We start from the raw sequence: 16,167 nt of genomic DNA, 5'->3' as shown, positions 1-16,167 counted from the left end.
TTGCGACCTCAGTAACACTTTCCTCATAAGTTTAAAGCCTTAATCGTTATGACTGAATGAATTTTTATGACTGCAATGACCAAAAGTCTGTTCTTCCCCTTTTCAATATATAACATCAGAATATTTACAGCATCAAATTTGTATTCTATTACTGTCAATTTATATACCTTTGATTGATCAAGTTACATGTTAAATTGATGATCCATCCATCCACTTATGCTTTTCAGGGTCACGGGGGGCACTGGAGCCTATCCCAGCTCTTATAGGGCGAGAGGCAGGGTACACCCTGGACAGGTCGCCAGTCTGGCAGGGCTATAGGGCTACTAGCTCTTAGCTTAGCATAGCTTTGCAGCTGATCATATGTCTGAAGCAAGCTATTTTTGCTCCTCCCCCTTTAAGACCATCCTTCGTTTAAGCAAGCTTTCTTCTGATTGGTTCCCCTTTGTAAATGGTAGGGAGTAGAACACTGCCTTCTTGCATCGTGCTGCCAAACACAGTTTTCTCAAATTGTGAATGTTATGGTTTACTTTGCAAGTTCGGTAAAATTTATTTTATTTATTTTTTACTTTTTTCAAATATTTCTATGATGATAACAATAAATAAAATTCACAGATATCCTTGTTGAAACTAAAATGTTTACAATAAATGGGAGAATTATATTAGGAAGCGCCCTGATTTTATTTTCCTTAGTTAAACAGAAAAGCTTTTGTGAAGAAATCCCTGCTGCTGTTCCTGTATCAGCTGACGCATCACACCTGAGTATGTTTCCCTGAGCGACAAACTGCGACATTGAAAGCAGTACTGCTACTTCACTAGCTTCTCTATCTCTGTGTGAAATGTTCCCATGAGAGGAAGGAAGAACATGAAGGCAGAACGTGCAGAAACTCAATGTAAGTAAGACAGAAATGCTCTCACGTTTCTCCCCCCTGCCAGCAGCCTCCTCAGCAGGGGTCCCGAATAAAAACTCCCACTTAGCACGAGCGATCTTCTGACAGTGCAGCGAGGGCACGGGCGCTGCACATCCACTGTCCGTCTGCAAGAGACACACACTAGCTTAGAGGCTAACTCTGCAGTGCAGCATTAATGGGCAGGAGGGGAAAAGGTGGTTAGCATACAGTCAAAAATCCAGGTATACCTTCCTTCCTTCTTTTTTGTTATCAGCAGAACCCACCTGTATTCCTGAGGTGGCAGCCCCGGTCTCATTGCTCTGGTGACTGGACTGGCTAGACTCTGGGGACACACAGTCCCTGTCTCCCAAGCTCCCCGTCACCCCGCTGGAGCTCCGTGAAGACGACCCTCCCATAACGCCATTCTGCTCCCCCTCAGGAGGCTCTTCGGCCCTCCGAGAACGAGGCTCCAGTGCTGCACCGTATCCCTCCCTCTCGTTACCTTGCTCTTCCTCATCACAGCCCTCATCCTCCTCTCCAGAGTCCAGCACCACAGGACCCAGAAGAAGGATCTCCCTCCTCCTCTGCTCAGCCCGCTTCTGCTGTGCTGTCGGGCTGAGAGGCCTGCGGCGCTGCCTGGATTGTTGATCAGGTGTTTGGACCCTTTTAGACTGTAATCCGGGCTCGGGGCTTGGCTTGGGGCTGTTTTCCACGCCATTCCCCCACTCCTGCCTGGAGGTCCAGCTGACCGGCGCCTCCTCAACACTTTGATTGATAAAGAGTCTGCGAGCGAGCTCTGTGCAGTCCCCTTTCTCCAAACAGCTTGGATCTCCTCTCCTGTCCAGGCCTGGGGACCAGGAGTCTCCGGTGTACTGTGGCGGCTGACGGCGATGCAGGGTGGGGGTATCTGGCGGTCGGAGCTCAGCTTGGAATAGCCTCGGGTCCCTAATGGGTGAGCTGAGCTCTGTGGGAGGATGAGAGGGACGAAGGACACGTGAAGGAAGGGCGGGGGAATTCTGAGTGGCTGACAAGATGGAGCTCTGCTGCATTGTGTCATGATTAGTGTGACAGTTTGTCTCTTGTGATCGTGAGTTTTCAGGCTGGTGTGAGTCTGTGTTGTCGGTTGCTGGCGTGTGTTGTTGGTCGTTTAAAGGGATGTTCATTCTGAGCGTTTGCTTAAACTGTTGTGCATTTGGAGCGGGTTCTCCAGAGTTTGAGCTGCTTGTGAGCTCTCCTAAAGGATTGTGCAACGAGGACCTCCTCGCCTCTGTGAGAACTGAAGATGCTTTGGTGGCCTCCTCAGCCAGCCGGCGAGCAACTTCAGGACTGTGAGCTGGAGAGGAAGATTTGCTGTTGCTTAACTGGTTCAAACCGTCGACTCCATTATTGCCAAGTTGGAGGATTGCGCCCTGCGGTGAAGTGCTCATATTGCAGGTCCTCTTAATGTGTCTGTTGACAGCTGGACTTCCAGTCAGAAGAGGGCTTTGGGGCTCAGGGGGCCCAGATCTCTCAAGCGAGGACTGCTTGGACTGCGAGGATAGCTGGTCTGAGGCTGGGCTCCAAGGCAGCCCACATGGAGCCAGATCTTTGGGGTTTACGCTGATGTTCTGACGCTGAACGGGAGATCCAGCCCAGGACTGACAGCGCGGTTGTTGGTAGTAGCATGAAGCTGAGGTGTGCTCAAGTGCGTGGGCCAGTTTAATCCTCAATAAGGGGGATCCAAACTCCTCTACAGCCCTCTTGGTAGCTGCCCTGCCGATGGGGTCAAAGTGTGGCTTGCAAAGGCCGGGGGAGAACGTCTGCTGGTGACTTCCTGGACTCTGGAAAGTCAGCTTGGGACTGGAGCTGCACGATGAATCGGGACTCCCAAACCAAACTGGGTCGCTGAGGCGTTTTCGAAAGCTGGAAGACGTGGACCATTCCTCTTTGGCTCGTCTCTCGCACACAGAGTTGCGTGGACTCTCCACTTTCTTCACATTTGACTTCTCGACGTAACTGAAGGTGACCACACTCCGCTTCCCGTCGCTGACTTCCTCTTCATTAAGCCTCTTGCGAATAGGAGGGGTGTGAGGGACACTGACTTTTCCCGAAGAGGTCGCTGGTGAAGAGTGCAGGGGTGAGCTCCAACGCTTGCTGATCGTAGGTGAGCTGCTGGTTTGCTGGAGCTGAAAGCAAACGGTGTTTCGAGAGGGAGACTGGCCGTGCGTGCAGTCCTGAGCCAGGTGGCGAGCCGTGGAAGCTTTGCTGACGATCTGGCGTGTCGTCTGGCTCGTTAGCTGAGAGAGGAGCTCCGCGGGACTGTCCTGAACCGAATGCCCCTGAGCAATCCCTTCTTCACTCTCCCTCTTTCCTCCATTCTGATCTGGGGCAGACCTCACTTCCACATACAGATGAAGGACTTTTCCAGACTGGGACATGACCTCCTCTCAGCACGTAATGAGGACACAGAAACAGAAATGGAGCAGAGAAAGAGGCAGACAGGGTGGAAAGAGGGCTCTTCTTTGCTCTTTTTCTCTGTTTTTGTCAGTTTGGATGTTGTTTTCCTGCTGGTGGTGGGTGTCAGTTTATTTTTAGACGGTCTTTCTTCTCCCTCCTGCGTGCACAGCAGAGACACACAGGCTGAACGGCCAGAGGACAAACATGCCCGCGGGACGACTCCAGCAGCTCCCTATTCTTCATACCTGTGAATGAAAGAGAGGAGCTGTTGTTATCTTTATGCATCCTCAGATGACTCCCGATACACACTGGATGATTCAGTATTTACGATGCCCAAAGGGACCAAGCATCAGCTTACTCTCTGGAAACCCACTCACACGTTTCGGAAGTCTCAATTTGTCAGCTGTGTTCGATGCTTTCTGTAACCGCCATCTAGACACAGTTCACTCCTAAACTGTGTCAGCTATTTCTGTCATTATTCATGTAAACACTGGAGCAAATATAATGAGTATCTTCCATGAGTGCCCTGTTTTCTCTACATATTCCCACGATATTGTGCCTCTCCTGTGTTAATGGTGGCCAGCTTTTTCCTCTCCTGCTTTCAGTGTGATTTCATCCACGTTTTAATTTGTTGCTTCTTTCTGAACATTTTTTTTTATTCCCAATTATTTTAAAAACTATATGTTAAAACACTGAATGACCTAAAAGAGACTCTTCAAAGTCAGTGATGTTATGTGGTGCAATTACAGAGTTAGGTCCAGAAGTTTAAGACAACAAAATGAAACAAATTCAATCTTTTTTTTTCGTGGAGTTTGAAAGAGTTAAGATGTGACTGAAGTACAGACTTTGAACTTTGATTCAAGGGTTTTAATAAAAACATTGTAGCTATACAAAGTACCCAATTTACAGAGGCTCTAAAGTAACTGGGGAAAATAAGTCTAGAACCAATGGAGAACACCAGCTGCTGCATATCTTCCTTTGAGACTAAAGCCACCTTCAGCTGCTGATTGTTTGTGGGTCTCTATACTTTCTTGGCCATCTTAGGTTGTTTATGCAGTTTGGTTTGGGACATTATCCATTTGCACTGTGAAGCTCTGTCCTTCAGGATTCATCCTGCTGCTGTTTCTATCAGCAGTCACGTCATCAATAAACAGTAGTGACCTGCTTCCACTGGCAGCCATACATGCCCATGGCATATAACTGTCACAATCAATCAATATGAAGCAACAACTCTGAGTAAAATGAAACAAATATGAAAAACTATAACAAATTAAATGTTTATTAATTAATAATTAACCATTAAGGAAAATGTGCCTGTAAACAGACAATTTGATCAGATTAAATTCATTGTAACATTTTACACTGTAGTTAAAATGTTACAAAACAAAACTACATGGAAAATGCATGTATGCATGTATGCATTTTGTTTCAGTTTAATGAGTCTGTCTGTGGCTCTATTTTATACTTTTACTAAAGTAAAAATGTAATCATAAATGATCAGAGATAAATCTGGTGAAGGCCTGTGAACGTAATCAATTAAAAACGGGCAAACCGAGAACCATTAACTACCTGGATAAAATCTAAATACACACACACACACACACACACACACACACACACACACACACACACACACACACACACACACACACACACACACACACACACACACACAGAAATAACAAACTGATGTTCTGATGCCGAACAGTATAGACACAGCTTGGCAGTATTTTAGCTGTTGAAGTTATACAGTGAACAAAAAGGGGAGAAATGTACTCTGTGTACAACAAACTAGTGTTGCTGTGGTAATGGCACCTTAAAATAGTTTCCACTGTATGACGCACAAGTGCACACAACTAAGTCTCCCAGATAGTTTTAGTGACTGCATCGGTTCATATAAAGTCAATACAAATAATATGTTTAAAGCGTGCACACTCGTTTCCTAAACACGTGCTTCATGAACAAGAGAGTTGAAGAAGAGAGTGCATGTGGGGTGGCGTGGGTGGTGGAAACCAGCGTCAGAGGTGATTTGTGACAGAAGGTTTCCAAGATGGCAGTGAGACCTGCTATGATGTAAGGTTTGGAGATGCTGACACTGACAAAAACACAGGAGGCCGAGCTGAAGATGTTAAGATTTTCATTGGGAGTGAGCAGACTGGGATTAGTAATGATGAGTACATCAGAGGGACAGCTCAGGTTGTTATTTGGAAACAAATGTACAGCAGCAAGGCTGAGATGCTTTGGGCATGTGCAAAGGAGAGACAGTGGATTCACTGGACAAAGGATGCTGGATATGGAGCTGCAAGGCAGGAGGAAAAGAGGAAGACCTCAGAGAAGATTCATGGTGTAGTGACGGAGGACATGCAGAGGGTTAGTGTGACAGAGGAGGATTATATATAGAGTATAGGGTGAGACGGACACAGATAATCTGCTGTGCTGTGAACAGGATCAGTCAAAGAGGAAATGCATGGTGTGTGTGTTAAAAACACAGAAATACCTAAAATTTAGCACAATGTGGGGATGCAGAAATATAAAATGTAAAGCTCAGTGAAAAGGAAGAAAGGAAAACTACAGCAAGGTGTGATAGTCAACCTGAAGACTGTATGTGGCTCCATGAGCTGACACTCCTGCAATAAACCAAAGTTCTCTGATGGTTAAGTGGAAAGAAACGATGGAGTCTCCTCATGATCAGGTCCTCATCATCTCCCTTCTCCACTCCAACCGTTCACGGCAGATGGCTGCCTCTCCCTGAGCCTGGTTCTGCAGGAGCTTTCTTCCTGCTAAGAGGGAGTTTTTTCTTCCTGCTGTTGCCAAGATTGTTGAGGTTTCTATATATTATTGTGGGGTCTTTACCTTACAATATAAAGCACCTTGAGGTGACTGATGTTTTGATTTGGTGTTACATGAATTAGTTGAACTTTATCTTCAGTGGACACTTTGATGATATTAACGCTGCAGGATTTATTTGCTAACTTTGTTCCCGTTACACTTTGTCGCTCTGCTTTTATTGTTACATCAAGCTTTCCACCTCAGGCAGTTGTGTTTTTCTTTTCTTTTTCAAATATTTTCTTTTTTTATGCAATTGATTTTTATTGTATGCATAAAACAACGCCATGGTTCCTGGGTTGTTTTGGAGGCAGAGCTTGTATGACTGTATGGTGCAGTTGCACTGCTAAAATCTCAGCCAAAGAAAAAGGCAAATAAATAAATCAAAGTTTCAATTGGAGACAAATGATAGAAATCAAAATCAAAGGCCTCTGTTATTTCCAATGACAGATACTTCAATAAAAAGTAAATAATGCAGCTTTTTTATGATGTCAGAGAGAAAATGAGCTCCTCCTCTAGAGGAAGCAGGAAATTATCCCCCCCGTGTCCTCTCCCACTCTCTGAAAAGAGCCGGTGACGGGGATCGATTTACATTCTGAATAAAACAATTAAAGGCTCTGGACTCACGGGGAAAATGAGAAAATGAGGCAGGTTCAAATGATTCATGGAAACTCTAATTGGATTAGCGTGATCAGATTTTATTCAGGAATCACCATGACACTGATGCAGCGATGATGAAGAGGACTTTCTCTGTGCAAAGATATTGAATTAAGTAATGTTTAGTTCCTGTCTGTTCACTGACAAGTCCACCATCAGATTCAGCTGGCTGCTCAGCCACAACATGCACATGAAGCTAAACTCTAAGCACAGAAATCTCTTTGTTATTCTCTTTGTTATAGTCCACGTTTTGTCTTTCGAGCTAAATCTCCTGGCGGTTACTCATCTTGGCCGAGCTGACTTCTTTCCAGTCGTCTCCATTCTGTTTAACGTTGATGCAGAACGACTTTCCACGCCAGTGACGACGCAGACAACAGAACTCTTGTTTAAAAAAAAAAAAAAAGAAGTCACTCAAATGAGGACGGTGAGCTCCAGCCTGCTGCCAGCAGTGACAGATTGGAGCTGCCTTATGGTAGCAGTGGGAGAGAACGTGCACGCTCATAACTGAAGCCGACAGAACAAAGAGAACTTGTGAGTAAGTTGGCACGCCGAGCGACCAAACTTTCCCTCCCTTAACCCCAACTCATGTTTCTGCCCTCACTTCAAAGACATCAGTCTCACCGAGCTGACAAATTCTCCCTGTGACGTTTAATTATTTCTGCATGCAACATTTGTTTGGATGTTTGCAGCAGGTTTGAGCCCTTATGTGCAATATTTGATAAATCCTTTACTATTTGTTGCGGATGGCAGCATGAAGCTTCATCCACAATAAAACGTCTCTGTCTTCGTGCATTTCACTGCCTCTGCATTAGTCACATTATCTGTCATTTTCACACTTTGCAGCTAGTCTTCCCACAGCTACACTATTCACCGCCAACAACTGGCCTTTGTCCAGTTGTTGGTAGCTCCCCGGGGGCTTCTGTAAAAATGTGTGAGGAAGACAAAGTGGCTCCTTAGCTCTAAATATGACAGAACTGGCTGAGACTAAGGCTACGTCCACACTAATGTTTCATTTGAAAACGCATCGTTTTCTCTCCGTTTTGGCCTCCCGTCCACACTGAGACGGCATTTTCCCCGAAGGAAAAAGTTTCAATGTGGACACACAACTCTGTGAATACGACTGAAAACGTTAGTGTGGACGCGGAGTGTTTTCAGATGAAAACGCCATTTTCAAATCTATCCGGGCTAGTGTGGACGTAGCCTAAGGTGGAAGAACCTTATCCTTGAGGGCTAAAGCCTAGAGACTGGTCTGCAACCATCTGGCAACCACCAGTCATGGGGGAAATTTGTTTTGGACAATTGGTTGCAAGTGGTTGCCACAGGCTGATGGCAGTTGTTGGGAAAATAATTCCTAAAGTCTCAGTCACTCACACCTACAGATTGCTCAGTGAGCCCCTGGCAAAATGTGTATTCTCCAACCAGTTGGCAAAAACCTCAGCCTGCCTGCTTTGGTCTCTAGAACTTAAACACGAAAAATTGCAATCAATTGCAAACAAAGCAATTCCTATGACAGTTCACATAATGAGAGTCAGCAACCTGCAGGAACCACTGACAACCAGCTGGAAATTACTGCTCCCGAGAAACCAGTAGCTGTATCACATCAGTGTGGCGGACAACTATCCTAAACCTCATTAAACAGATTTTCAGTAACTAACACATAAAAATGCTGAGCTCTTTTTTAATGTAAATATCCGTTTGAGGCACAGATCCTCAGAGATCATCTGTGCTTATGATTTGTCATCACGAAGAGGTTGAAGTATGCCAGTCAGTATTGATTCAGAGAGAGCGCAGATGAGCATGAACTTAATTTGGACCTCTTTCATCCAGTTATTCGTCAGCTGACTGAGGCGGGAGCTGATGGGAGCGAGAGAGATGAAGTCGGGCGATGAGAGAAAGACCACAAGAGATAGATAAATAGATAAAAGACAGAAGGAGGAGGGAGTCGTGTAAGTGAAGGAGAGAGCTCTGCTGGCAGCAAACCAGAGTGATGGGAGTGTAGAGTTACAGGAAGGCCGGAGTTAAAAGCAGTAACACAACTGCTGATGTAACACAACCCCACTTTTCTTCTGCCAGAAAACACAAAGACAAACACTGCTTGGCTACTTTCCCCACCAACTCCTGCTGGCATCTAGTCATACAGATAGCTAGTGGAGATTTACTTTAATAAAACCTTCCACAATCACAGTGACACAATCATATAGGAACATTACAGCTGAACCTAATTACAAACACCGCATCATTCATGAGTCCCAAAAAGCAGCTTTAACCTACGCTTAACCAACCGTGTCTGGATGCCAGCATCAAAATCTTTAACAACTTGTAAGCTACACATGTGGGAAATGTAATGTTTCCCTGTGGTTCTGTTGTTTTGTAATTGGTAATTTCAAGTTGGAGTCTTAATTTCGGTGAAATGTGTCAAAAGTAGTGCATAAGGCATTGTTTTTAAGATGCAACCATAAAAAACAACAATAAAAAAGATGTGTGAAAAAAATGTGACTTCCCAATTTTAATGTTGAGATAAGAAGAAATAAATACTACACAGTAAACAGTGGTGGAGTTATTACAGATCTTCCTGTATCCAGACTGTAATGTTAAATCCTGGATGCAGCAGTGCTGTTCTCGAGTGCTCCGGTTCCTTTCAGCTGTCCAGCTTGCCAGTAATTCTGGACAATTTGGCATGAAGTCTGGTGGGAGCGCCACTGCTGTGCCAGAAGTTACAAGAGGAACAATCCATTTACCAGCTCCTGCCACACTCAGTCTTATTTGCTTTGCATGTTTCCTATCATTTCAACTTCTAGATTAGCATGTAAAAAAAAAAACAGATTTCATGCATCGATTGGTTAAACTTCTGATAAAAACTCATCTAGCTTGACAAGAAACCATCCATCAACCACAAGCTAAAAATGGAAAAGCTGGCAGCATCACTGAGGGGTAAGTTTCACTGGCCAACTGATTGCACCCAGAGAGTACGTGTGGATGCACTAAGTGGGGTTTTTGCTTCATAGCTAAGAGGTTTGTAGGACGAGTGCTTGGGGCAAAGTACTGTGTTGTTTATTTGCAGATTATTTGCATCAGAAACTATTCGATAAACTACATCATTTTTATTTTTAAGCTTTTACATCTAAAGGTTTCTGACGTCTTCAACAGTCACATGAGATTTGTTCCACAATTTAGTTTTACTAATTACTTTTATAGCCAAACTTTTTTATCCAGTAGCTATTTCAGCAATTCAGACTTAACCATTGCTTTGTCTGTTACTGGAATGCATTTAGGTTGGGAATCAGCTGTGTCCCAGCAAAATCTCAAGCTACTGCATTTGGTACTGGCTAAATTTAGATTGATATTAATCTAATTTTTTTTTCTACCCACAATGTTAAAACATTTTAAGCCCAAATACAAGCTCAGGTGTGCATTTTGCAGGCGTGTCTGGACATGCAGCATGCACAGCAATTTTAACTGGCTGAGTCATCGTTACTGACAGTTTGGCTAAAAAGCAAAACAGAGAAATCTGATTTTGTTTTGGTCAATAGAGACATGTTTTACTTTTAGATTGTGTACTAGGAACACACTATTTAAAATGATTTTTAATCTATTTACCACTACAATTATTTTGAAATGCAGAAGAATGCAAATGTGCAGCAAGCCTGTTTTAAATAATTAAGACCAATTTTTATTATTTGCATGTATAGGGAATCACTTTTACACCTTAAAACATATTTGAGATTCAAAATGTGGACTGAAATAAAACATTTTGACAAACGTTTCTTATTGTTACATTTTTAGCATTAGCTGTAGTCATGTCAGTGTCACACATTGCACTATGATAAAGCCAAAAATATTAGACCAAGCGATGAGAGTTCTTGCAGGACGCCTGAATGTGCGATCGGAGTGAGTCTGTCCAAACATGTCCCTGATGTTTGCCATTTTCTACTTTTTGGCTAAATATCTCAAGCTATTATTATTATGACTATCAAGCTATTTCCACTTATCCAAATGAAAAAGTCATTTTTAGCTACATTCTGATTTTCTAAAAAATTTAGCCTAGCATTATTCATCCCATTTTACGGTTTATCTTTAGTAGATATGTCACTTGGCTGATTCACTTTTAGCTAACTATATCAGTTTTAATATGGTAGTATCACTATTCATGTGAAGCAGATAGCTAGGTTTTAAAAAACTGAGGGTGTACGCTGTTCAATGAAAAAGTGTTTGGACACAGCGGACAGTTTGCAAACCTTGCAGGTTACAGGTGTGGCCGCCTTTCGTCCTAACTCTTTGTAAATATACGGCTAAACAGCTGCTGCAGATTTGTCAGCTGTACAACAAGCAAATCTCCTGTTCCACCTCCCAAAGGCGCTCTACTGCATTGAGATCTGGTGACTGTGGAGGTCATCTGAGAACATTAATTAGTTGATTAAATCTTTGTAACCAGTGTTGGGTGTAACAGTGTAACGTTGGGTGTAAAGTAATGCAGTGCATGACTACTATTATGTAGTTACTTGTTCTTTAGTTATGATACAAATAAATAACAATGTCAGACAAACACGCCTTTTTCTTCCAGCACATCTGCGCCACAATCAGCTGATTTCAGTTTGTATGTAAGGAGGAGGAAAATGGTGGAGTGAGACAACTTTGGCTCTTTGTAAGCACCTGCCCAGGGGGCATGCTAACGCTAAGCTAGCCAAGACCCCAGAGTGATGATAAAGCTGAGCGTGTGCTGACCCCAGCCCGGCAGCCAGAGCCTGAACTTCAGCAGCTGATAAAGACAGTGATGAACAGTCAGGCTTGCAGCACCGCCTCCGTTTCTTCCTGTACATGTTTCCAAAGTACAATCACCACTTTAAAGTCTTAACCCTTTAAGACCTACCATAGAGCCAAGTCCGCCAGAGCTTATATTATATTTTTACATGCTGTAGGGCCATTTTTGGGAGCATTTCAAGTTGCTATACATCAATACAACCATTATAGCCCAAATTTTAATAATATGTCTGCATTAAGTGCATAGTAATTACATAAATAGCAAAAAAAGTGCAATAAACTACAAAAAAATTTAAAATCATTTTTGTTTTTTTAACATATCTAGTTAGTGAAATTTAAGAGGCTTATCCCTCAAAACTGTAAATACAAAAAAGTTGCACAAAATAGTTTCCCAGCACAGGAAATTTATTTTGAGTGTCTTCATAGTTTTATTTTTGAAATACACTAATTTTTATATACTGCAGGAAAAACGAAAATAAATATTATAATGCAAATTTGCAAAAAGAACTCATATTGCACTGCATCAAAATAAACTATTTCCAGCAGTGCAATATGAGTCCTAAGCATCCCAGAAACAACACAGAAAGTCATAAAGTCAAACATAACTTTTAAAAACACAAGTATAGGCTCATAAGGCCCTGATGGTAAAAAACTACATTTCCGCAAAATGACGTCACTTCCGGTTTCGGGCAGGACATGGCGGACATGTGAAAGTTCACGCTGATGGATGTAGGAAGTGTTACGAACAGCTGATCGGATCGGCAAAGTGTGTTTCTGGAATATTATGTTTTTGTTGCTGCAAGTGCTTTTTATGCAGTTTTTGCAAAGCTTTATGTGGAAGGAAACTGTGACAAGCTGATGGCATAAGATGTAAGTACAACTCCTCCGGTTTCATATGCAAAACAATTTATTGCGCTAGCTTATGTGGTTGCAGAGCTACCCGCATTTAGAAATAGTTACGCAAAACGGAGCGTGGCCACTCCGACCGGCTTTAAAGGGTTAATAGACTGATTTTCCATTTTTGCTTTGTGTTCATAATAAGGACTTTTGTTGATAAGTGGACGTGTAGCCTCACATTTATATTGTTAACTGGTAATTTTGAGACAATGTGTTTTGATTCTGCTGCCGTCCATCTGCTTCAAGGCTGGATGTGTTGTACATTCATAGATGCTCTTCTGCATACCCTGACTGTAGCGAGCGTTTAGTGAGATAGTCTTCCCTTCCTATCAGCTCAAATTCTCCTCAGAGTGATACTGAGAAATACTCAGACCAGCCCAGCTGGCACTAATAGCCACGCTACGTTCAAAGTCACTTAAATCACCTTTATTCCCCATTCTGATGCTCAGTTTGAACGTCAGATCATATCAGTCACGTCTACTTGCTCAAACACACTGAGTTGCTGCTTTTTGTTAAAAAGCAGTTGTATGGAACAAAGTGGCCGAAGACAGCACATTACATTTAAAGTTTATGATGTCGATGCTTCAGCTGTACCTTTTCAGAAACAGCTGGTTAAGTTCATAAACAATATTTACAGTTTAAAAGCTGTACGTGTGATAAGGCCCCTGATTAAACCTGTGACTATATGTGCAGGATGAGCTGTTGGAAATGTGCTATAAAAAATAAACTTGACCTTAAGCCTTCATTAGTGGTTGCTGCTTGATTGGACTGTGCTTAAAATACAAATAAATAAAAATATTAGCATACTTTGAATTGCTTTTCACAGGTAGAGTAACAGGTAGGTCACAAAATAACTACCAGTAAATACTGAAAACAACAACGGCAGCAAAAAGAATGCAAAGAATTCAGCAAATCACAGACATATCTATCCATCTCTACCGAAAATCTTTGAGTGTATTTTTGATGTCAGCTTTTATTCACTGTCATACTCTTTTTTTTTCAATACTTGTTTGGCGAAGGCTGTTTATATTCTTTGGTTTTAAAAATAGCGACAGACTCGATGGGGAGCCTGAAGGATGGCGCACCTTTGATCAAACCTCAATAAACAGAAAGCCACAGCCGCTCAATAAAAATGACTCATCTTCTTGTTGTTCCTGTGGGTTATAATGCTGACACAAGGGACACACACACACACATGGATAAACTCCTCTGGGTCCTTGGACCAGGCTTTCATGAGTCAAATCACACAGGTAATTAAACCCAAGCCAAAGAGTGCAGCTCTAATATTAGCTCCCTGCACATGATGGGGGAGCTGATGCTAATATTAGCTCTCAGCTTGCTTGTTGCCGGCGCTGTGCACTAGCAGCTATGATTTCAGCAACATGACAGGTTGTGCACATTAAAAACCCGAGGGGAGATTTGGAGGTTTGTGTTAAGTTAATGGATGGTGAGGGATATTCAGAGGCATTCACACTGCAACGCGAAGCACCCTTATCATTCTCTCACTCATGGACTATCGATTTATCCGCATGTACTATTATGTTACATCATGTACTGTATCTGGCAGAACTGCCTACTCTTATAAATTCCCAAGAAATGGCTGAAAGCTCACCGTCACACCACAAACGTGTCGCTTAAACCCTGTGAACTCTGCTGAATCATAATTAACCAAGCAGCGACTGAAGAGGATGAACCAAAATGAAAGAAAGCTGTGCCAGAGCTTTCTTTGAAGCACGACTTTGTTGTTTGCACTCGATACAAGGCCGGATCGCTTCCTTTCCTTCTCACGGTGCCTTCAAAGGCATTTTCAGACAAAAGCTGATTGGTCCTCTGACTCATGCAGAGGCAGCAGCAGTGCGTATGAGGAGATGCAGAGAGGCTTATTGGCAAAGAAAAGAAGGGGGAGACATTCAATCAGCACCACGTTGGCCGTGACCTTGCTGCTGCTACAACTCCTCCACTCACTACCTTGACTCAGTGAATGAAGAACCACACTTAGACCAAAACACTAAACAAGTAACGAGACAACAAACTGTTCTTTCCTCGAATCGCAGGAAAGTACGATGTTGCGTTATGCAACAGTGACAGAAATGGAGTTCACCTGCTCATGTCTCATAGCTGCATATTTGCTGCAACCTCTCAGGTAAGAGAAATGAAGGAAAAATGCACAAGTGTAGAAAAACTGCAGTTGTTCTTGTGGCCACCTGAGTCAGTGCCCACAGACTCCCCCAGTGACTGTCAAAATGCCCAAGCTCACTGCAAAATAAACATTTTTATAGCCTGGTTTTGTTTTCTATGGATGTTTATTTCTATGAACCCGTTTAGCTTAACTTACCAACATGTCAGCTAGGCCTCATCTCTGCCAATTTCAGTAATTGAACTGGACTTTGCTAACGTGTTAGTGGCGCTTTGAAAGCATTTTCAAAGAATTCTCTGACAAAAAAAATATTGCCGGTTTAATGAGTAAAAGTCTGATACTTTGATGAATCTGTTCTTTAGAATTAATGAGCACCAGCACAGTGTGTGGACTCAGCTTTCTAACTAAGCTTGCTAGAGTAAGCTGACAACACCCATCCATCTTCTTACATCGCAGTGGTGCTGGAGCCTAACCCATTTGTCATAGGGCAAGAGGATGGCTAACACAGAGAGAATCACCAATTAACCTAACGACCCTCAGCTTTTAGACTGTGGGAGGAAGCAGGAGTACTCAGAAAGAACCAGCAGACAGATCATGGATTCAAACTCAACGCTACACTACAACAGCATTCAATCTATGCAAGCAATCTATGGATTGCATGCATAGATTAAACAAGATCACTATTCCACTAACAGTTACCGCATGCAACATCATATGTTTGGTTAACACAACCACTGTGTGCTGTCACCAGTTTCTGAACTTTTTGATTATCTCACCTTGATTTGTTCATTGGTATCAAAAGTAATAACGGTAAATGAAACTTTATGGGCTTGCAGAAGTGATTAAAAATCACCTTGAAACAGAAAAAACACCTGCAAAGTTCACACTAATCCATGCAAATGTTTTAGAGCAATTTTACAAGACAACCTCCCAGAGACATTAGAGAGTAAATGGATCCATCTACCACATTCATGGCTATTTATGACAAGATATTTTGCCTAGAGACTATCAGAGCCGTATTAGCATCTGCAAAGCCAGCGTGGTTTAAAAGTGCAGCAGTCATGTATTGATCCAAACAGCATTATGGGCATTAATAGAATTTCATGCCTGTGGGGATCGCAGACCCATCAGTTTGAAGCTGCTCCTCAGTCAGTCATGTCTGTCGTGCCCATCTCTGAGCTCACTGTGGTTTTTATGAAATGTGTTTTCAGATGCATTTTCGAGCCACCAACTTCTTTGAAATCTCACGAAACAACTCCCACATCAAAGCTAATCCAAAGCCAATTTTGCCAGGGTTCGACCTTGCACGCTCTGCCCTGCTGAGGAGTCATTTTCCATCTAATGGTTAAATGTACCAGACTTTAGAGAGGGCAGCAGCTCGGTCAAAAGCATTTTTTCATATCAAAGAGATTTAAACCATTTTCCTAGATAAACCAAAACTACCCATGCCAACCAACGGACTTGGGAGGACTGCACATCCATAGTGAGAGGTTAAGATGAAAGCAAACTTTGACTGCAAACCTCCAGACAATAAAAAGGTCTCATGTCTACAGGAAGGAACAGTGGACA

The 16,167-nt window shown here is 42.8% G+C and overlaps 1 protein-coding gene across 3 annotated transcripts in view; it reads right to left on the bottom strand.

The window, feature by feature from the left end:
- LOC120723035 (PH and SEC7 domain-containing protein 1-like) overlaps positions 1–16,167 on the bottom strand; it is a 94,984-nt gene that overhangs the window by 60,871 nt on the left and 17,946 nt on the right. For all 3 annotated transcript variants that reach the window (XM_040014288.1, XM_040014287.1, XM_040014289.1), the window contains exons 2-3: positions 1,172–3,568; positions 916–1,033 (exon numbers count right to left, since the gene is read on the bottom strand). In XM_040014288.1, the coding sequence (XP_039870222.1) occupies positions 916–1,033; positions 1,172–3,304 (2,251 nt within the window). In that variant the 5' untranslated portion in view covers positions 3,305–3,568. The remainder of the gene's footprint in view (positions 1–915; positions 1,034–1,171; positions 3,569–16,167) is intronic.

Source organism: Simochromis diagramma, unplaced genomic scaffold (genome assembly GCF_900408965.1).
Source record: "Simochromis diagramma unplaced genomic scaffold, fSimDia1.1 OVJJ01000669.1, whole genome shotgun sequence".
NCBI lineage: Eukaryota > Metazoa > Chordata > Actinopteri > Cichliformes > Cichlidae > Simochromis > Simochromis diagramma.
This window is presented reverse-complemented; position numbering and strand designations above follow the sequence as displayed.